General features: G+C 39.1%; 1 protein-coding gene and 1 pseudogene across 3 annotated transcripts in view; both read right to left on the bottom strand.

The window, feature by feature from the left end:
• Catsperb (catsper channel auxiliary subunit beta) overlaps positions 1 to 14,079 on the bottom strand; it is a 143,110-nt gene extending 129,031 nt beyond the window's left edge. For 2 of the 3 annotated variants that reach the window (XR_013106641.1, XM_076921394.1), the window contains exons 1-2: positions 13,905 to 14,079; positions 9,059 to 9,137 (exon numbers count right to left, since the gene is read on the bottom strand). Coding sequence is in view for 1 of the 3 variants with exons in the window: in XM_076921394.1 (XP_076777509.1) it covers positions 9,059 to 9,137 (79 nt within the window). In the remaining 2 variants the exon portion in view is untranslated. The remainder of the gene's footprint in view (positions 1 to 9,058; positions 9,138 to 13,904) is intronic. The other variant, XM_076921395.1, reaches the window with a different exon arrangement.
• A 5,872-nt stretch (positions 14,080 to 19,951) lies between these two features.
• On the bottom strand, positions 19,952 to 24,002 carry LOC143436567 (protein disulfide-isomerase TMX3 pseudogene; annotated as a pseudogene).
• Positions 24,003 to 24,244: the final 242 nt, after the last annotated feature.

A 24,244-nucleotide genomic window follows, 5' to 3' on the forward strand; every position in this document is an offset into this window, starting at 1 on the left:
AATGTAGTCCAAGGAATGACTAAATATGTTTATCAGCTAGTGAAAGAATAGACAACTATTGGGGCTATGGAAGTTCCTTTCCAAGTTTGGAACTACTGTACTTCTGACATACTAGTAGTTCAGTGGAGCAGAGGGAGTATGAGGGACCTGGTGAAGCATCTACAGTTGGAGGGCAAACTTTATATCTGCTGGATCTAGAGGGTGCAATTGTGTGATTGTCACATCAGGATCTGCTAGGTAAAGCCAGGGACACCTTGGAGCTTATCCCTCCCCATCTTCAGTGTAGAAGCATAAAGTTTCAAATGTTAAGGCCAGAGAATGAAACAGACTTGGAATATTAAACTGAAGAGGAGGAAAGAGAAATGCAGGCTTCTTGCAACTAGGCCCAAACAAGGGGAAAGCAGCCTCTAATATAAAACAGAGTTGTGTTTGGAATGTTTCATAAGGCTGGAGACTTGATTTATAACTATTAGGACTCAAACCCATATCCATTGCCAGGAAATAGATCAGATTGCAAAAAATAAAACAAAATAAAATATTTCTAAGACAGGTCAAAATTTTGACTAGTGTTAGAGGAGACATTAGGATTATATTGGATTTTAGTAGTAAGAACTAAGAATAAATTTATTCTGCCTATTGTTTGTACAACACATATTGTTTCAATGTTGTTCTTAAATCTGTCTATGTAACAATATCAGTGTAAGCATGACACGTGGAGCTTAAAGTGTGTCAGAGAGTTATGGTAAGCAGTTTTGAAAGGACTTTCAGCTCACACATCTATATTCATTATCTGTCCGTCAAAGTGTTCCCAAGCTTGGTTTTAAGCTATAATTCACTTCTAAAATCCAAATTGCTATTTTGTCTGCTAAAAGTGGGCAAAAACCTCACTTATGATGCTTAATGAATAAGGGAAGGAAACCAAAAACCAAATCAAAACCAAAAAAAAGAATACCTAAGTGTTTTGAAAAATGTGATTTGAGCCACCATGGGGATTGTAAGCCATGTAACATCATTCCCACAATACTTTGTGCCATCTGTACCACTGTGACCCTTTAGGAAGAAGCAACTAAGATTTAAGTCATTCAGCTCACAAGTCATATACCTGACAATATACCTGACAGTAAGTCAAACTGGAAAAAGGTCTGTGAGGACCTTCATCTATCCTACCAGACAATCTTCCAATAAGCAGGCCCTCTTTTCACTCTTCTGAATTAAACTTATACCCAAGCCCATCCAAAATGCTACCAGATGCTTTTAACCCCTGTACTTTGAACAGATTTTTAACTTACTTTGGTCTTCAAATAAAAGTTGTCTACTGTTTTTCTCAAAGAAATTAACTGATAGTCTTGACTGTTGCATTATTTTGAGAGTTGTGTGTCGTATCAGCAGGCTCATTTGATGCTGGGGTACAAACGGTTAGTCAAAAATAGGTTGTAGCCAGAGACAGAAGCAAATTCTAGGGTTGTGCCTTCGCATGAAGAATCTTTCTAGAAACTCTCAGAGCATAGAGTTTACTAGATTTTTAACACTAGAATGGTAATAATATTTAAGTGCTTCTAGGAAAGATGGAACCAGAGATGTGACATCATTAACAATTTTAGACATCACAAATGTGTAATTCCTGAGGGATCATCTGTTCCAAAAAAAAAAATAAAGTGACACTCTGGGACAAACTTAGAGAACCAGTGTCATTTATTAAATGCATTCACTGTTCTGCTCACAGTTACACAGGTATAGTAATGAACATGTAGCCAGAGGCAACAAAACTCCCTTCTCTCACCAACAATTCAGTTCACACTGTGCTGTTGGAAGAGATCAGAAAATACTACCCTGAACATAAACCACTTTGGCATGGGGATTATTTCAAGCTTAAAGAAACTGTACTTTTCCTACCACCAAAAAAAAAAAAAAAAAAAAAAATGTCATTGAGTCTGCTCAAACCTATTAAAACAGTGTTTATCTTCCATCATTTCCCTTCTATATATTTCCTAATAGACTCATCCTCTGTTAATCATCCCCAACCCCTTTTTCTTCTCTTCTCCCATCTCCCCCAACTTGTTACTTTTTTGGTAATATGGTACATTATCATATTGGGTTAACCACTTCTTTAGGACCTCACTGCTTTCCTCAAAGATCTCGACGCTCCATAAAATATTGATATCAAATGAAATCCAGGTAATTTTTCCCATGTTGGTCTATCCTTTGTTAGATTAAGAACATCGGCCACAGAATATAACAAAATAGGGAAAAAGTATTTCTCACCCTATGTTGCCATATTGATTCAAACTCAAGCTATGGTATATCACTATTTCGCTGAGTTTATTAGATTTAAATAATTCTTTTTGCCACATGTGCATATACAAATTAGACCCATTTTAAAGTCTTAGCTGAACTGTTCTCTTTTATATGAAGCCTTCCTTAAGAACTTGCTTCTCCATAGCCAGATATAGTCACTCTTTTCTGGGATATCCCTCCTTCTAAGACTCTCCAAGATTAGCTTATATCCACATGTATGTTGGGTACCTCCTACTACTGTGTGAGAATTAAAAATCTGAATAATAAATATCTCCTTGGCATTGGTTTCTTCCGGTCTGGGCCTGAGCACTGAGCAGATCCTGGGTGGCAGCTCTGCCCCCAATCTCACAGAACCCAGAGGAAGCAGGCCTCCCAGGAGCTCTAAACCAGGCTGTATCTTAGGTAAGGAGAAAGCAACACCTGCCCCAAACAGGGATTAACTGGGACCCAGTAGGACCCAGAAAGACACTCCTGGCCCAGAGCACTGAATCCTTCCTGTATGTGCCTGAGCACTGGGCAGATCTTGGGCCCCAGCTCTAACCGCAGTAGTAACACCCACCCCACACAGTTCTGATACAACCAAAATAATAGGAAAGACAGGATCCTGTCAGAGACAGGGCAGGTAACACTAAGGTGATCCAGATGGTGAAAGGCAAGTGCAAGAACATAAGCATCAGCAACCCAGGGTACTTGGCATCATCAAAACCTAGTTCTCCCACAAAGAAATTCCTGAATTCCCCATATCACTAGGAAAGCAAGATTCAGATTTAAAATCACTTCTAATGATGATGTTAGAGGACTTTAAGAGAAACATAAACAATACTCTCAAAGAATTTGAGAAGAACACAGGTAAACAGGTAGAAGCCCTTAAAGAGGAAGCACAAAAATCCCTTTAAAAATTACAAGAGAACACAACCAAACAGGTAAACGAATTGAACAAAACCATCCAGGACATAAAAATGGAAGTAGAAATGATAAAGAAATCACAAAGGGAGACTACTCTAGAGATAGAAAACCTAGGAAAGAAATCAGGAGTCATAGATGCAAGCATCACCAACAGAATACAAGAGATAGAAAAGAGAATCTCAGGTGCAGAAGATACCATAGAAAACATTGACACAAATGTCAAAATATGCAAAATACAAAATGTTCTTAACACAAAACATCCAGAAAATCCAGGACACAATTCGAGGACCAAATCTAAGGATAACAGGTATAGATGAGAGTGAAGATTCCTAACTTAAAGGACCAATAAATATCTTCAACAAAATTATGGAAGAAAACTTCCCTAATCTAAAGAAAGAGATAGATGCCCATGAACATACAAGAAGCCTATAGAATGTCAAATACAGTAGACAGGAAAAGAAATACCTTCCATCACATAATAATCAAAACACCAAGTGCACAAAACAAAAATATTAAATGCAATAGGGAGAAAAGGCCAAGTAACATATTAAGGCAGACCTATCAGAATTACACCAGACTTCTCACCAGATACTATAAAAGCTAGAAGATGCTGGACAGATGTCATACAGACCCTAAGAGAACACAAATGCCAGCCCATGAGACTAAGTCTCAATTATCATAGATGGAGAAACCAAGATATTCCACGACAAAACCAAATTTAAACAATATCTTTCCACAAACTCAACATATACTCAAAGTATAATAGCAGGAAAGCTCCAATACAAGGAGAGAAATTATACCCTAGAAAGAACAAGAAAGTAATCCTCTTCCAAGAAATCCAAAAGAAGATAGCCACACAAAGATAATTCCACCTCTAATAACAAAAATAACAGGAAGCAACAATCACTGTTCTTTAATATCTCTTATAATCAATTGACTCAATTCCCCAATTAAACAACATAGGTTAATGGACTGGATATGTAAACAGGACCCAGCATTTTGCTGCATACAGGAAACCCACCTCAGTGACAAAGACAGACTTTACCTTAGAGTAAAAGGCTAGAAAACAATTTTTCAAGCAAATGGTCCTAAGAAACAAGCTGGAGTAGCCATTCTAAAATCTCCAGCCTGAGAACACAAAAAGAGGGACTCATGGCTCCATCTGTATAGGTAGTTGAGGGTGGTCTTGCCAGGCATCAGTGGAAATGGACAGCCTTGGTACCTGAAAATTTGGATTCCCTAGTGTTGGGGAATTCCAGAGCAGGGAGGCAGGAATGGGAGGATAGTGGGAGCACACCCTCATAGAAACCCTCAGAATTATATGAATTAGACATGACAGAGGGAGGCTGCCAGAAGACTAGATTCCAGAATTCAAAAAAAAGTATCTTGATACTAAAATTTGTTTTGAGAATTGTATATTGCAGAATACACAGCCTTGGTGTATCTACTCATCAAGCAAGCTGAGCAGACCTGCTCGAACCTCTGATGTCCTGGAATTCCAGCTGGATTCAGTGAAGACATAGCATCAGAGGCTTATCAATTTACTCTTCCCCCTGCCTCTCTTCCAATATCTCAACACCCATAATCAGCTTGAAGACATTAATGAAGAGTCGGAAGGGTGATGTGTAGGAGGAGCTAAGGTGGGAGGAGTAAGGAGAGGAAAAAAAAGGAGTAAGGAGAGGAGGAGGAAAAGGAGAGGAGGAGCTAGGTAAAGAGAGAGGGAAGACATGGAGGTGGATGTTTGAGTATCTCTGCCAGTGAAAGATAGTTGATATATCTAGGTTGGGTATTGGGTTACACTTCTGATTGTATGGGCATCTTGTTATTGAGCATTACCAAACTTATAAAGCCTTTGATTAACATTTTGAAAAATTGTATAAAAGCAAAAAGGAGAAAGGGGCATGGGATAGGGGTTTTCTAGTGAGGAAAAATTGGGAAAAAAGATGGCATCTGAAACGTAAATAAAATATCCAATAAAAATAAAATAAATAACTTTTAAAAAATAAAATACAAATTCAAGAGAGAAAAAAATATCTCCTCAATTCTGCAACACATCTGTGAATAGAAGGTCTAAATTCTATCTACCCACTTATTAAACACCACTGTATCCCAACATGCACTCTTGAATGCAGGAGCATCTCACAACTATGCACAATATGATCATATCACAACATGAGAATCTCATGTGCAGAAAACACCGTAGAAAACATTGACACACTGCCAAAGAAAATGCAAAATGCAATAACCTTCTAACCCAAAACATCCAGGAAATCCAGGAAACAATGAGAGGACCAAACCTAAGGATAATAGGTATAGAAGAAAGCAAAGATTCCCAATTTAAAGGGCCAGTAAATATCTTCAACAAAATTATAGAAGAAAACTTCCCTCACCTAAAGAAAGTGATGTACATGAACATACAAGAAGCCTACAAAACTCCAAATAGACTAGATCAGAAAAGAAATTCCTACAGTCACATAATAATCAAAACACCAAATGCACAAAACAAAGGAAGAATATTAAAAGCAGTAAGGGAAAAAGTAAAGTAACACATAAAGGATGACCTATAAGAATTACATCAGAATTCTCACCAGAGACTATAAAAGCTAAAAGATGCTGGACAGATGTCATACAGACCCTAAGAGAACACAAATGCCAGCCCAGGCTACTATACCCAACAAAACTCTCAATTACCATAGATGGAGAATCCAAGATATTCCATGACAAAAGCAAATTTACACAATATCTTTCCACGAATCCAGTCCTACAAAGGATAATAGAGGGAAACATTCAACACAAGGAGGGAAATTATACCTGAGAAAAAGCAAGTAATCTTCATCCAACAAACCCGAAAGAAGATAGCCACAAAACATAACTCCACCTCTAATAACAAAAATAACAGGAAGCAACAATCACTTTTCCTTCATAGCTCTTCACATCCATAGACTCAATTTCCCAATAAAAAGACATAGACTAACAGACTGGATATGTAAACAGGACCCAACATTTTGCTGCATACAGGAAATGCACCTCAGTGTCAAAGACAGACACTACCTCAGAGTAAAGGGCTGGAAAACAATTTTCCAAGCAAATGGCCTCAAGAAACAAGCTGAAGTGGACATTCTATTGAGTAAAATCAACTTTCAACCAAAAGTTCTCGATAATGATAAGGAAGGACACTTCAGGAAAAATCTACCAAAATGAACTCTCAATCTGAACATCTATGCCCCCAATGCAAGGGCACCCACATTCATAAAAGAAACTTTACTAAAGCTCAAAGCATACATTGCACCTCATATAATAGTGGTGGATTTGAACATTCTACTCTCGTCAATGGACAGATCATGGAAACAGAAACTAAACAGAGACACAGTAAAAGTAACAGAAGTTATGGATCAAATGGATCTAACAGATATCTATAGAACATTTCATCCTAAAACAAAAGATTATACCTTCTTCTCAGCACCGTAAAGTACCTTCTCCAAATCAACCATATAATCAGTCACAAAACAGGCCTCACCAGATATAAGAAGACTGAAATAATCCCATGCATCCTATCAAATCACCATGGACTAAGGCTGGTCTTCAATAGCAGTAAAAACAACAGAAAGCCCACATACACATGGAAGCTAAACAATGCCCTGCTCAATGATAACTTAGTTAAGAAAGAAATAAAGAAATTAAAGACAGAAGAAATAACACCCCCCATTTCTATGCAAAGGGTTTTTGATTTACAAACATGGCGAGAAGTAGATGCTCCAGTAGATACTCTAAATATGTAAAAAAAAAAAAAATTTTTTTTATTTAGTGAAGACATCATTATAGTGACCATGCAAGCTTTCTTCAAGTTATTAAGAAGATATGACAAGATGGACGCATGGAACCTGAGCATAGGTAACCAGCCACATGGCAGAATGTAGGTTAAAATAAATAGATTATTTTAGTTGTGATTTAATAAGAGAAAAGCCTAGCAATATTGCCAAAGTATTTGTAAATATATAAATTAAAAAAGAGATAACAGGCAAAAAATGCCTCGTAGGCAGTTCGTTATCTTGATAATCAATAAATAAAGGGAAACAATCAAAAAAAAATTTCTACACCAGCTGAGCTGTGGTGGAGCACAACTTTAGTCCCAACACTTGGGAGGCAGAGGCAGGTGGATCTCTAAGTCTGAGGCCAGCCTGGTCTACAGAGTGAATTCCAGCCAAGGCTATGCAGAGAAACTTTATAAAAAAAACATTCAACAAACAAAAAGCAAACTCCCAAAACAAAAATAAATTTTATAGCTTATTGTTAGCATATGTGTGCATGATGAGGGGGCAAGAAGAGTGGCGCACACATGAAGGTCAGAGGAAGACTTTGGGAGTCAGTCAGTTCTCCCTCCTCACCTTGAGTTTGGGGGACCAGACTTTCTGGTCTTCAGACTTGCATGGCAAGTGCTTTCACAAGTGATAAACACCTCACCACTCTGAGAGTATTTTCTGATATGACTTTTTCCACACTGTAATACTGGGTTACAGTGCAGACTAAAACATGTTAAAAGACTATTGAAAGCCAGTCAGTGGAGGTACACTCCTTTAATCCCAGCACTGGGCCAATAGAGGCAGGTGAATCTCTGAGTTCCAGAACAGCCAGGGCTACACAGAGACACACTAACTTAAAGAAAACAAAACAAAACAAACAAAAAATACACTTGAAATTTTTAAAAATTTTTGTCTGCTTGTATTAGCATTGCCCCTCACCCATTTTTTATATTTATTTTTAATTATGTGTGTATCTGTGAACATGAATGCAGGAACCCTTGGGGCTGGAGTGACAGTGGTTTTGAGCCACCCTGCACAGTGCTGGGAATCCAACTCTGGTCCTCTGCACAAGCTCTTTATCCCTAGGTCTTCCCTGTCTCCATCTTTCCCCTCACCCTTGTTTGTTTTCCTTTTTTTTTTTTTTTTTTTTTTTTTTTTTTTTTTTTTTGTTTCAAGACAGTGTCTCACTATGTACAACTCACTATGTAGGCAAGATTGGTTCACAGAGCTCTGCCAACCTCTGCCTTCAGAGTGCTGGGATTAAAGATGTGTCCTACCACACCTGGCTCTCCTTGTCAGCTGTTCATTGGTTGGTTACTTGGATTTGAGATGAGGTACCTTGGTGTAGTGCTGGAATCACAGACAAGTGGCACAGTGCCTAGCTGGATGCCATTTTTAATATTACATGTACGTTGAGAAAAATGGGAGAACTTAATACATATAATGTTGGTTATCTCTTATGAAATGTTTGGCTTAAAAATAATTATCCTCAGGCTGGAGGGGTGGCTCAGTGGTTAAGAGCACCGACTGCTCTTCCAGAGGTCCTGAGTTCAATTCTCAGCAACATATTGGCTCACAACCAACTGTAAGGGATCTGATGCCCTCTTCTGGTGTGTCTGAAGAGACTGACAGTGTACTCATAGACATAAAATACATAAATCTTTTTAAATTAAAAATAAATAAGTTTTTCAGCCTACTTCCATTTCCACATTTCTTTCATGAAATTCTACTTTTAATTGACTAGACAAATAACTCACTCTCACCATTCACACAAGAATTTTATATCTATTCAAATAATAAATTAATTCTTTTAATGTGAAGCATTCTATGACTTGAAGGTCAGAGGTGCTGTAGCAAAGGCCTGCAGACACAACTTAGTAACAATGGGTTCACAATAATTTTAGTACACACCTGCACCAGAGTAAATAGGTAGTACATGAGAATGACGAGAAACCCTTCCAGAATGAATGCTAAATGAAAACATTTCAACTAATATAGGGACGGTAATGAATATGAATTCCTAAGAAGGAAATAAATAATCATAGTCTGAAACTTACCCTTATTGATCAATACGCCTGATGAGTATTCAAATACATTCAAAAGCAAAAACATAGCATATATAGGTGGTGATTCCATCTGTTGAAATAAATATAAATTATTTCCATTCAGTTATTCTGAAAATACTATTTTGAGTTTTTAAAAAGTACACAAGGTAAGAAAACATCTTTTCAAGTGAAAATTATATTCTATTTGGGAGAAAACCGGATGATAGGGCTCGAGTTCCAGTGCATGCCTAGTAAGCATACAGCACTGGGTTTGAGCCCAGCACCCAAATCACAATTGGCCAACCAACACAACCCCGAATCACACACACAGCACTTTACCAAGTTCTAAGTCTCCTATTCAAGATTTAAAACATATAAATCTACAGTCATTGTGAGAGACAGATGGGGAGGGGCTCATGATGTTCCTCAATACAGATAGCTGTGTGAGAAGTGAGATTTATAATCTTGGATCAACTATATGATCCAGAACCTGGATCAATAAACACTCTAGGGAAGACAGAGATGACAAATATGTATATTTGTATTTTACTATTTTAACATTTATTTTGAGAGAAGTAGTCTACATAGTCCCAAGCATTCTTGCATGTTCTGCCTACAGCGACAATACAAGTCTCTGATGCTCTTTATCCATGGCTTTTGCACAGGTTCCTATTTCAAACAAACAGGTGTAAAGGAGTTGCAACAGCAGGCCAGTTTCTATGGTGACTCTCCTAATATTAGTGTTCTTCCCCTGTGATGCATCTCATTACCCATGAAAGTATCACTTACAACAAAATTGGCATATACAAGTAATAATCCCTAGAATGTGATTCTACTTGGAGAATAAGGTCATTGGTAATGCTCTAACTGAAAATGTCTAGTGTCCTTAAAAAGCTAAGTAACTTGGGCACGGGGTTGCACAAAGGAAAGTGGAAGAAAAGACAGAGTCAAGACAATCACCTACAAATTCCTGGGAGACCAGAAGAGATCATTCTCTCATGGCCCCTAGAAGAAATCAACCACAGAAACCCTTTGACCTCAGGCTTCCAAACACCAAACTTGTGGAAAATTTACTTTGGCTAAATCTGCCAAGTATGTGGTTCTTTGTCAAGGAACCTCACAAAATGCCTTTGGACTTTGGAAATGAAAGAATTGAAAAGATCTTCATGCTGATACACTACCTATGCTTTTTCTCTGTGAGTAATGATGCCTTTTGCCTCTAACCTAGGAATCTAATGGCTTTTACCAGCATCCAAGAAAACAGGCACTAGACTGAGTTGTCAACTTTAAGTAGACTGAAATCCCAGACTCTGAAGAGCTCCTGATAACTGCTCAAGTAATTAGGGGTTTCCCCCTTCAAACTTTGATTTGCTTATTTAAGAACATTTAATAACCAAGTGCTCAAATGTCCATTAGAATTTTGAATTTATGATTTTTATATTTTTAGGGAGATCTATTTTTTTTATTTACTCAGTTATTTTTAGAGAAATGGTTTCACTGTGCTGGTGAACTCACTATAGACACCAGTCTGTTCTTCAAACTACAAAGACATGCATGTCTCTGCCTCCAAGTGCCAGGATTTCAAAGACATGTACCACAGTACAACCTTTGAAAACTTTTAAAAGTCCATGTATTATTTGTTCTCCACAAACTACTGATAAAGTCTTACTGTTGAAGACAACACTTACATATTTCATTGAACAAGAAAAACTCAAGTTGAGCCTTCATCTTTACCAACTAGAATTCATAGTACTGAAAGGTACTTTTGCAAGCTATTGGAGAATGAAGGCAACCATCAACCCTGCTATAAACCCTCTGGTTAATTCCAACTAGAAAGTGATTGGGTTAAAGCCTACTCCGTGAGGTTCCCAAGAACCTGAAGCAGAACAGGTTATGGGATTAGGGAAAAAACAAGTAACATTGACCCCAATCAAATTTCCACTGTACCTATAGATGAGTGTCTCAACTCAGCCATCACCAGGGAAACTTCCTATTACAATAGGTGTTAACTAACACAGAGATGCACAACTGGACAATGTGCCAAGTGTGAGAGATTTTGTAACATTCAGTCCTCAAGGAGCTGTTTTCATCAAACCACCCTCCTCAGGGCTCAACAAGCTATGTAAAAGAGGAAGTGAAAAGATTTTAAGAGCCAGAGGTAATAAGTGACTCCAAGGAAACTGTCTGCTAGACACACCAGGGCTAATCTACATATGAAGTCACAGACACTGTGGCAGCATGTACAGGGCATGGGCAGGTTAAAGCCAGCTGGGATTGAGGAGGGTAATGGACATGGGCTCCCATCCATAACCAAGAAACTATCTCCTTAATTACATCAGCTTGAAAAGGAAAATTTAGTTTCTTTCAATGGACTCTCACCGGGCATACTAACCGCACTTCAGGGTAAGTTTTATGTCTAGCAGTACGTGGCCAACACAAAATAAACTCAGTGGTAATTTTGTATCTCGTATGGCTTGGTTTGTTTTGTTTTGTTTTTGTCCTACTGGTCTTTGGCTTGGTTGTTATGGTTTTCCGAGTTTGTTTTTATGGCTGTGTGTGTTATGGCTCTGTGTGTATACCTCTTTGCCTGTGTTTTTTGTGTTCTTTTCTTTTCTTTTCTTTTCTTTTCTTTTCTTTTCTTTTCTTTTCCTTATCTGTTTGTTTTGGAAAGGGATAAAGGCTAAAAAGGTATGAAGTAGGGTGGGAAGATGAGAAGGATTTAGGAGGAATTGGAGGTGGAGAAGCTCTCATCAGAAAATATTGCATAAAAACATGTTTACTCTATTTTTAAAAAAATAGAATAAAAAATGTTTTTGGTCACCCCCATAAATAAGTTGTCACAAGCCAGGAGGAAAGAGCTATTATGTTAAAGTATACCAGCGTGGTGCCAGCCTCAATTATGGTTTTGTGTAAGAATAAGTTAAACATTATGTTAAGATATGGTCATTGTTATTATCAAAAATCTTGTATTATTTACCTAAATATTTAAACTAAATGAGATAACACCATTAGAAACCATCAGCTTTTCTCTTCAGTTTAATGAAAATACATTATGCCGTAGGTATCCAGTTTGTTTGACCTACACTATTGTTATCCTCAATGTTGCTATAATCCTTTTTATCAGGTAGGCATAAATTTGCTATTTTAATTTTATTGGATTAGGATATGGCTTGTCTTTGACAGAAGGACTAATAATTTACTGTGAAAGACTTTAAACATTCATGTAGGAAAGAAATCTGTGGGAGTTACAAGAGAGACACATCAGAAGTGGGCTCAGGTTCCCTGTGACTCTTACTAACTGCACACCCGCTTTTTCAGGATTCAGCCTTTCTACTTATTCTTTGAGTTTAATGACAGAATGCATTTTTGGGTTTCTGGTGGTTTGGATGATCTCCCCCCCCCACCCCCCATTGTCTCAGACATTTGAACACTTGGTTCTCAATTGATGGCACTGTTAGGAGCTTTAGGAGATGTCACCTTGTTGGAGGGAGTGTGTCACTCAAGGTGGGCTTTGAGTATTCAGTCTCTCCGTTTTCTGCTTGTGGTGCAAGATGTGATCCCTCATCTTCCTGCTGGTTTTCCATGCCTTTGCTCTGCCACCATAGACTCTAACCCTCTGGAACCACAAGCCCAAACACATCCTTGCTTCTAAAGTTGCTTTGGTAATGTCATTTTATCACAGTAATAGAAAAGTAACTAACAAAAACACATTTCAACTTCATTACTACCTACGGACAGGTGAGTTTGGAACCATGATCTTTGTACTCCAAAGGTTTAATATACACTGGAAGATGCCACAAAGTTAAAAATTCAAGGATATAAGAAATATGCCTACAGTTGAATTATCAGTAAACCGAGCGACACCCATCTTTCTCTCCTTTATCCTTCAATATAGCAATCCTTCCTAACTTGAAATTCCCTCTTTTCAACAGTCACTTTATGTCTAGAGAGACTGTCTAAATTTTAGATTGAGTTAACCTTGAACAATTGAAGTACTTTTCCGTAAATTGCTTCTCTAAGTTCCCTTTTTATTCAGTAAGATTGGTGTCCCAGCTACTGCACAATGTCTGTAATTACTGTATGTGACAGCTTCATTACAGAAAATACTTTGTTAGTTCTACAGGTTCTTTCTTCTGTTATGTAAAGTTCAATTTCATACATCGGAATGTTACTTCTTATGAGGCAATTACGCTATTTCTTTCACTAGTCAGAATCAGACCTTGAAACCACATAATGGTACATGACAAAGTCTTTCACCCCTTTTTTCTCCTAAAACTATTAAACTGACAACAGCTGAACAACTCTGGCTCCCATGCCTTTAGTTATTGTGACTTTTATATAACTGTCTGTGATAAGTCACAGATTTGGAATTTCCCTCTTCTCTGGTACCAAACACTGGGGACTGTATGAAAGAAGGAGCCTAACTTCTCTCCATCTGCTTCAGTTGTAACTGTTCCATTGTTGTAGAAAAGTAATTACTTTAAATTAATATTATAGCAGGGAGTTTATTTTAATATTCATTACTGTAATTACCTCTAATTGCTATATGATTGCCTTTTCTTTTTATCTTTTACCCATGTTATTTGTGTGTAGAGTCTTCCCTGTAGACTGAAGATCCAGTATCAAAAACTGATTTTTCCAGTATCAACAACTCAATTTACCCAAGTGTCTAAGTCAAATAAGATATTTGGGATGATGTTTCCTTCTGTGATTAAGAACATTGTGAATTCAACGAGAGAAAAAGCCTAACTTCTCCTCATTTGAATCTCTTGTAGGAATTCCATTGGCACAGAAAAGTGATAACATCAAATTATCATTAGAGCAGGATGCTTATTTTAATGTTCTTCTCTACAATTACCTTTAATTGTATGTCTTCTTTGTTGCCTATCTTGTAGTTTTGTGTTCCTGTTTGTTTCTATCTTAGCCTTGTTTCTTCTCTACAGACTGAAGACCCAAGAATCAAGAGCTGAGTTTTCACAGTTAACTGCCTTAGCGGTCTACCTAACTTTGGTAACAGCCAATCAGCTGCTACTAAGTACAGAAGCCTGCTAAGAACAATCTTAATGGATAGGCAGTTGGAATTTCCAACTAAGTGCCTCTATCAAGAGTATCAGAGATTTTCTGGGGAGAGTTATGGGAAGTAGTAGTTCTCCAAACTTATATAATTCTTGATATAATATCTACTTTAGAGTGTTATTGAGTACTTAAGGAAAAACATCAAAGCCAAAGGGTCATTCTGTCTCTATACATTAAAGCTAAAGGCAACCATCAAAGAGAGCTTCATATCTGTCTTGGAAGAAAAATAGGCCTAAACCTAATGACTTGCAAATGAACTTATTGAAAGAAAAACCAACAAGCACACAAGGTGCAAAGACTGGGAAGAGCTGCACGTGCACAGAACTTTCCATCGTCTCCCATATTCACTGCTGTGTGGATGCTCTTTGTTGGGTGTACAGACTCACTAAGGGTCCCCAGCATGAAGCCAAATGAGTTTCTCAGTACCAAATAGTCATAAGTGGGCACAAAGCTGACAAGTAATGTTGCAATGATGCTAGTTAATCCCATTTTATAATCATACTTTCCTGCAAAAGAACTGTCACGTGACCACATAAAACCTACTTGTATAAATATCACAGAAGTAACCTGCTCACTGTTTAATGTGTAAGAAATACTCTTTTCTTCTCCTCTGGTGTACTTGAATGAAATAGGTTAGTCCTCACCCTGAAAGAAAGTGCAGAAAAAAACAAAGTATCTCTACTAGTAATAACAAAATGCAGTCCCAGATACTAGAGACTCCTTTCTGTTGTATGCAGTCTCTTGAACTAGACGGTGGTAAGCATTTTCCAGACAGAGTCTCTCACTGAACCTGGAGTTCACAGAATGAGGATACTGGGTGGCTTATAGGACCCGGGAATCTGTCTGTTGCTGCCTCCCCAGTGACCTATTATAATGGTGCTGGAGAGTAGAACTCAAGTCCTTTTTCTTGTCTAACAGGCACTCTGTTGAATGAAGTATTTCCCAACTCACTCAACCCCATTGCTCAGTTCTAAGAGAAAATGTCTTTTAAAAAATGAAACAAAATTATAACACTTTGGGCCTACAAATAATAATGATTCCTGTATATTCCTGAGTCCTACCCAGTGTCTGCTTATGTTTCCTCAGTTGTGTTACTCATAATAGTTCCTGTAGTTGTAGGAAACAAGATCCCATAAAATCCATACTTTGTTGCTGGTTGATGTGTAGTCACATGTTACTTAAGGTCAGGGATGCATCCTGGAAATTTGTCCTTAGGGGACCGCCCAGCTAGAGGCACATGTTACTTCAGGTTTGCACCTGTACCTGGAGTGGACCCAAGACTCTGCATCCCTGTGCGGCAGTGGACAGTGAGAGGTAGCCTGATTCTTGGTTGTGCTAAAGGCTTTGAAGCCCTGGAGACTGTGAAGTGACTGTAGGAGCTTCGCCTGCTCCTGGGCACCAGGCCCCTGTTACTAGCCACAGCCCCCCATAGATCTGTGGTCATCAGTCATAAAACAGCAAGGCCTCAAGCCCTTCCACATGTAGATGGGGCATCCTAAACACCTCAGACTAAGACAATAAGAAATGAGATGTGACCTATGGTCATGTAGGCTCAAGACAGAGAACTCCATGCTAATGAGATACCTAGAGGGCATAGCTTTCCTTCTCAGACATTCCTCCCCCAAAAAGGTATGTAATCTCAGACCCTCTGAGAAGTGGGCTAAGGTTTTATGCACCCACTTTCCACCATGGCAATAAATGATTTGGAACCACAGACTAATCTCTTTTCATTTGGATCCACCATGGGGAGCTGTGGAGAAGGCCTTTGCCTATAGAGCGGCTGTCTAATCTCCCATAGAAAGCCTCTCTGCACTCCAGTGCCAACTGCCACCAAGTCTGCTGCTGTTGTTAAGCCCAGTTTGTGGGAATCCCAGGAGACCACCAGGAACTGTGAGTCCAATGCAAGAACATGGAGAGTATTATATGAGTCTGACTCAGGTCACAAGCCTTCCCTGCTCCACAAGGTAGGAATTCGATGTTCAAGTCCCTGGGCTTGAGAGATACATAGGAGTGTGCATAAGCTGGAATTCTCGAGCTTTGATGTTACATGATTGGGGAGGGGATAAAGGAGTGCTGTCCTTCAAATCTGATAATGTTTCTTCAGACAACTGTTGGGAGATGACTTTTAGCAGAAAGCAGCTATCAACTTTGCAGCCATCTCCAGCCATATACCCTGACTAGAGACTTGTTTTTCAACAGCCTACAACAGCTGAAGCACACTCTGATAAACATCTTGTTTAGCCCATATATCTTGTTTTGCTTTTTAGTGACCCCAGCTGGATGGTTCGTGTGGTAAAGTGTCTTCAGCTGTGTTCCCCTGCTTGTGCTTATAAATACCCAGGATTTCCTTGCAATAGGGAGAATAAGAGGAGACAATAAAGAGAGAGACAATAAGAAAGAGACAGTAAATGAGACTTGACTACACACCCTGTCTTGTCTCCATTCTTCACATCTCTTCCCCTTCTTCCCCCACTCTCTCTCTTGCTAGACCCTGAACTGAAGACCGGGTCGGGACAGACAACTGGGTGGAACCATGCAACTGGAAAAGGACCTTCCTGACCTGGGAAAAAGTAACTTGCTCTGTTATCAGAATCTAGTGTATTTTACAAACGGGTCACAGCTGTCTGGGAATACTTAATTACCTTTTTCCTATAGTCTAAGAGTGGCCTTATATCACTCCAAGGATATTGGCTCCTGCCTCCTTCAAGAGCAGGAGCCATCTGCACCAGAGAAATGCTGGTTGTTAATCAAGATAGGTAAGGAAAGTTTAGGCGACTGGAGGCTTGAGGCTGGAGGCTAGGGTAGTCAGCCTTTCATCTGCTTCCAGAGGCTGGCATCTTTGGGGATGGGAGAGACAGAAGGGGTGGGGGGGAGGGAATGCTGGCCACTTTGACTCAGCATAAGGACAAGGGTGTGCGAGCCAAGGATGAATGCAGAGACAGGACATGTCTCTTCACTGTCAAGCCAAGGACAATCACCATGGGACTAGCCAGAACTCCCCTTCCCCCCACACCCTCAAAGCCCCAGGTAGATCCAGCCTGCAGGCCTCCAACTCTATTCTCAACTTTTCTGCAGATCCGAGCAACACCAGGGTGTCTGAGAGTCTGAGAACCAGACACTTCAGGCCTCATAGCTGGCCGGTGGCCAAAACAGGTCTGGCTGTTCCTTGCCTCAGACTAAAATTTCCTACCCTGAGCAATGCCTCTGTACTTCCCAACAGCCCAGCACACACCCTGCATAATGTGAGACAAGTGCACCTAAACTCCCTGCATCCTGCCTCCCCAGTGGCAGAACAAGCACTGGGCAAAAACAAAAGAAAAGAAAACAAAAGAACAACAACAACAAAACTCTACAGCTCCACACCAATTCCTACAACACACAGAGAAAGCTTGATTACCAGGAGCTCTGACACATCAGTATCTCAGGATCACAGAAACTTTGACATGCACAAGATCTCAGAGTCAGCATGACTCCCAGGAGCTCTGACAGACCCAGGATCTCAGGATCATAGAAACACAGAATCAAAGAGACAGGTGGACTCCTAGGAGGTCTGACACAACCAAGATCACAGGACCACAGGATCACAGGTTCAGAGGAAAGACAGACTCCAGTCAGAGACAGCAAGGGTAGTTAGCACTAGAGATAACCAGATGGCAAGAGGCAAGCACAAGACCATAAGCAACAGAAACCAATTCTACTTGGCAACATCAGAACCCAGTTCTCTCACCACAGCAACCCCACGATAATGCACCTGAGAAGGAAGATTCAGATCTAAAATCCCATCTCATGACTATGATAGAGGACTTTAAGAAGGACATAAATACCTCCTTTAAAGAAATACAGGAGAACACAAGTAAACAAGTAGAGGTCCTTAAAGAGGAAACTCATAAATCCCTTAAAGAAATACAGGAAAAACAAAATCAAACAGGTGTAGGAATTGAACAAAATCTTTCCAGGATCTAAAAATGGAAAAAGAAAACACGAAGGGAGACAACCCTGGAGATGGAAAGCCTAGGAAAGGCAGCAGGAGTCACAGATGCAAGTATCATCAACAGAATACAAGAGATAGAAGAGAGAATCTCAGGTGCAGAAGATACCATAGAAGACATTGACACAACAGTCAAAGGAAATACAAAAAAGCAAAAAGCTCCTAATTCAAAACATCCAAGCAATCCAGGACACAATGAAAAATCCAAACCTAAGAATAATGGGCACCCAATTCAAAGGGCCAGTAAATATCTTCAAAAAATTATAGAAGAAAACTTTCCTAACCTAAAGAAAGAGATACCCATAGACATAACAAAAGCTTGCAGAACAACAAACAGATTGGACCAGAAAAGAAATTCCTTGCTTCCTTCCAATTTCCATCTGTGCCTGGAGCTGATCCTGTGCCACAGCACTGTGTGCTACAGATGTCCAACCCCAAATACTACCAGGAGAGAGCTGGCCTTCTAAGAGTGCTGACACGCCTCTGAGCACAGGTAAGACCACCACTTCTGTTCCAAGGCCCCTCAGGAGGAGGAGGAGGAGCAAGCCCAGGGCTGATCCTGTGTCACACAGCTCTCCATACCCAAATACCACCAGGAGAGAGCTCCTGTCTCAGGATCTAGCTTTCATCACCTCTTGTGAGAAATCTGGTGTGAATCTGATTGGTCTGTCTTTATATGTTACTTGGCCTTTTTCCCTTATTGCTTTTAATATTCTTTGTTTGTTTTGTGTATTTGATGTTTTGACTATTATGTGATGGGAGGAATTTGTTTTCTGGTCCAATCTGTTTGTACTTCTGTAGGCTTCTTGTATGTTTATGGGCATCTCTTTCTTTAGGTTAGGGAAGTTTATTTCTATAATTTTCTTGAAGAGGTTTACTAGCCCTTTAAGTTTGGAATCTTCTCTCTCTTCTATACCCGTTATCCTTAGGTTTGATCTTCTTATTGTGTCCTGGATTTCCTGGGACATCAAACCAATCATCAACACCAAACTAAGTGGAGAGAACCTTGAAGTAATTCCCCCCAAATCAAGGACAAGACAAGGCTGCCCACTCTCTCCCTACCTATTAAATATTGTACTTAAAGTTCAAAAAAACATGATAAATATGACTTTTGAAAAACATTATTTTTAATTAATGGAAATTTTAGAAGTAATGTCAATATTTAAAATAAAATGAAAGAAAACAAAAATAGGAGGGTAATTTGGCTGAGGCAAGGTGGCCTAATGGGCCTCATGTTCCTATAGTGATAGATCATGTGCCCACTGACTACTACAAAGTCATGAGCTGAAGGTGCCATGCCCTGTGCATCTTGTCATTTTACAAAGACCAGTAATGACTGTTCCCCAACTTTATGAGACCATATGTTAATATTATAGTAAGAAAACTAAGTATAAAGTAAAAAAGCAACATTTTGATTTTAAACAGCAAGATAAGCACTCTGTACTTTAAAAAAAAATAGATCACACCATTTTTAACCTCAGGATCTCAAATTTGATTCAATAAAAAAGTTATTAATTTTCTTAAACTGACTAAATTTTAAAGGCTTAGTTTTGTTTGTATAAACCTTATCTAAACTATAGGAGAAATGTCATTGTATGTGGAAATACTATTTTTTTTACAAGTAAAACAACTATTATTACTGTCGTTATTGTTGTTGTTGATGTTGTTGTTCTTTGAGACAGTGTCCCTCTATAAAGCCCTAATTATCCTGGAATTCGCTATGTATTCCAAGCTGGCCTGGAACACTTCTATAGATAAGTAGGTCATGATTAAACCTCTAAGTTCAATAAATAGACTCTAATAATTTGAAATTCTATCAAATATTTTATATCTGTAAAGGCTCAATCTCCTTTCTTTTCTAATAATATACTGTTGGGCTCTTTGCAGTACAGATCTGCCACTGCTTGATTCCTGGTCCCCTCTATATGTTCCTAGTTTTCCATTTAGCTTTTAGACATACACTTCAGATCAGTCTCCTATTTGCCTCTCTCCCTGTACTAGCTGAGTGAATGCCATAGCGCTTGATGCTGATGACACCCAGTGGCAAGCCAAAGAGAAGCAGTCCATAAATGAATAGCTATTGAACACAGATACAATTGAAAATTTGACATCAAATACAATTATTTTTAATCTCTGCAAAATGCTACCCTTCCTTGGGCTGGTACTGTACCATCCAAAATGCTATTAATATACTGAAACCTGTCACTGGTTTCTTTATTATGCCTATTTAGCCAAAAGTATAGTTTGTCTGAAGTATTCGGTACAACTGCAGTTGAGATTGTCAATTCATCCATCAGCAAGGTATTTACATAGTCATTTCCACCCATATGACCAAACTAAAATTCTCTATCAAAGTGGTCTCTGTGATCTCTATCAACTCTCTGAATAATTGACTGGTATGTTCAAGTGATGACTTTTTCAATAACTACAGTGACCACAAGCATTCCCATGTCTCCAAGTTCCTTCAAGAGGAAGCCATCCATAGTTAGGTAGTTCTGAAACAAAGTAAAATCCCTTCCAACACATGGGTCCAACTTCAAACTCATTGTAAATATTGTACACAGAGGACAGAGGACATGCATTTAAGTGCCACCTACTAAGGACCTTCTGAGACAGAAAGGACTATGCATATACAATTAATCCCAAAGCAGCATCTATGCATTTCTCTTTCCAACGTCAGTCTTCCAACAGTATAAATCAAAAATACATGATGCTTCTTAGGCACAAGATCAAACACTTCCTTTGTAATTATATGTCAAGTTTCCCTTTAATAGTGCATTGTTAAGGAACCCCAAAATCCAAACTCTGAAGCAATGCACTGTCACAGAAAATTTGAATCTGTTTCTAGTTAGGGTGTGACTCAGAGACAACAATTATTCAGGAAAATAAAAGTTACTTTGATATATGGCACTCAACATAGTTGGAAGGAAAACCCAACATGATTGAAGAAGAAAGGCCACCAAAATTGCAGAAAGCAGAGGAATCTGACAGAATTGTTGCAGAGGACAGGAGACCTCTGACAGAAAGCTGCAGAGGATCATCTTCCAAGGAGCCATCAGTTCCACAAGTTCGGCTGGTGCCCAGAGAGGTCCAGGAGTCTAAAACAGAAGGAGCCTCAAGGCCAGAGCAAGGAAAGAGGCGAGGCAGCCTCAATGACAGCAAGTCACCATCAAATCATAGTAAGCCACCTTGAAAGACAGATTCTTCCCACATCGGAAAATAGGAAACACCGTTTCAGATTCCTTAAGAGCAAGGAAAAGGACTTGAGGGGATAGAAATGTTTCTTTAAAAAGACATAGCAGTACTCATTGCAATTGTGGTGACCAAAGTAACCTCCACACACACACACACACTTTTAATTGCAATCTTCATATTTTTCCACTCAAAAAAAGGTTGAAAAAATAATTACCATCAGAAAACTTAGCTATGATAATACAAAGGCTTGAGAGAGAAGCAGCAGAGAAATTAAGAGAACAAGAACTGCTTAATTGTGAACCTATGGTACATAATGAATTTCAGAATCAAGATAGTCAATCCACTGATGGTGAGTAAGAAGCCTGCCTTGCTGGCATGGAGCCCAGCTAACTGGTTGCTCTGGTCGCAATCTGGACATGGCATTTTAATGCTTAGTCTAAGAATCTCCTGTCTCAAGCCATTGGTGTTCTGTTCAGGAACTTTCCTACTGTGCCCAAGTGTTCAAGGTTCTTCTCCACCTTCTCTTCTATTAGTTTCAGTGTATCTGGTTTTATGTGAAGGTCCTGTATCCACTTGAGCTTTGTACAAGGGGATAAGAATGGATCAATTTACATTCTCCTACATGCTGACCTCCAGTTGATCCAGCACCATTTGTTGAAAATGCTGTCCTTTTTCCACTGGACGGTTTTAGCTCCTTTGTCAAAGATCAAGTGACCATAGGTGTTCAGGTTGATTTCTGGGTCTTCAATTGATCTTCCAGCCTGTCTCTGTATGAATACCATGCAGTTTTTATCACTATTTCTCTGTAGTACAGATTGAGGTCAGGGATAGTGATTTCCCCCCAGAAGTTCTTTTGTTGTTGAAAATAGTTTTCACTTTCCTGGGTTTCTTGTTATTCCAAATGAATATGAAAATTGCTCTTTCTATCTCTATGAAGAATTGATTTGGAATTTTGATGGGGATTGCATTGAATGTGTAGATTGCTTTTGGCAAGATGGCTATTTTTACTATATTGATTCTGCCAATCCATGAACATGGGAGATGTTTCCATCTTCTGAGATCTTCTTCAATGTCTTCAGAGACTTGAAGTTCTTGTCATAAAGATCTTTCACTGGCTTAGTTAGATTCACACAAAGGTATTTTATATTATTTGTCACTATTGTGAAGGGTCACTAATTTTTTTCCTCAGCCTGTTTATCCTTTAAGTGGAAGAGGGCTACTGATTTGTTTGAGTTGATATTATATCCACCCGCTTTGCTGAAGTTGTTTATCAGGTTTAGGAATTCTCTGGTGGAGGTTTTGGAATATATATATATATATATATATATATATATATATATATATTCATCTATAAATAGTGAAATTTTGACTTCTTCCTTTCCTATTTGTATCCCTTTGACTTCCTTTTGTTGTCTAATTGCTCTAGCTAGGACTTCTAGTACTATATTGAATAGGTGGGGAGAGAGTGGGCAGCCTTGTCTAGTCCCTGATCTTAGTAGGATTGCTTCAAGTTTCTCTTCATTTAGTTTGATGTTGGCTACTGGTTTGCTGTATATTGCTTTTACTGTGTTTAGGTATGGACCTTGAATTCCTGATCTTTCCAAGACTTTTACCATGAAGGGATGTTGAATTTTCGTCAAATGCTTTCTCAGCATCTAGTGAGATGATCGTGTGTTTTTTTTTCTTTGAGTTTGTTTATACAGTGGATTATATTGATGGATTTCTGTATATTGACCACCCCTGCTTTCCTGGGATAAAGCCTCCTTGATCATAATGGATGATTGTTTTGATGTGTCCTTGGATTTGGTTTTCAAGAATTTTATTGAATATTTTTGCATCATCCTGAGAGAAGTAACCCAATCACAAAAGAAAACACATGGTATGTATTCACTGATAAGTGAATATTAGCCCAAAAGCTCACAATACCCAAGATACAACTCACAGACCACATGAAGCTCATGAAGAAGGAAGACCAAAGTGTTGGTGTTTTGGCCCTTCTTGGAGGGAGTAACAAAAATACTCCTTGGAGCAAATATGGAGACAAAGTTTGGGACAGAAACTGAAGGAGGGGCTGTCCGGAGACTGCTCCACCTGAGTATCTATCCCATGGGCAGTCACCAAAAGCAGATGTGGATGCCAGGAAGTGCATGCTGACAGGAACCTGGTACAGCTGTCTCCTTAGAGGTCTGCCAGAGCCTGACATGTTCAGAGGTGGATGCTCACAGCTAACCATTGAACTGATCATGCGGTTCCCAATGGAAGAGAAGTTAGAGAGAAGACTGAAGGAGCTGAAGAGGTTTGAGGCCCCATGGGGAGAGCAACAATACCAACCAACCAGAGCTCCCAGGGTCTACATCACCAGCCTGGGAGCACATAGGGAGGGACCTATGGCTCCAGCTGTATACGTAAAGGAGGATGGTTTTGTTGGGCATAGGTGGGAGAGGAAGCCCTTGGTCCACTACAGCTGGATGCTCCAGTGTGGAGGAATTCAAGGGTGGGGTGGTGGGAGTGGGTGGGGGCACATCCTCATAGAAGCAGGAGGAGGGGGAATTGGATAGGGGGGTTCTGTGGGGAAAATGGGGAAAGGGGATAACATCTGAAATGTAAATAAAGTATCCAATAAAAAATTAATTAAAAAAATGATTTAAGCCCTAATTTACTTCTGTAGCAGCACTGTGTTGGCCTGCTTACTGCCATAATCCCTGCAACAATGGTCAGACACTCTAACCCTCTGAAACCATGAGTCCCAAATTAAATGCTTGCTTTTTTTTTTATTATGCTTTGTCATGGTGACTCATCAGAGGAATCAAAAAGTAACTAAAGCACCCATAAAGCTTCTAAATCTCTAACAATGTACTGAATAAATGTAGTAGGCTTATGGTATAAAAATATATCACTATTAGAGATCCATCAGAATTAAAAGTATAATCATCAAAGTC

This window comes from Arvicanthis niloticus, chromosome 23, assembly GCF_011762505.2.
Source record: "Arvicanthis niloticus isolate mArvNil1 chromosome 23, mArvNil1.pat.X, whole genome shotgun sequence".
NCBI lineage: Eukaryota > Metazoa > Chordata > Mammalia > Rodentia > Muridae > Arvicanthis > Arvicanthis niloticus.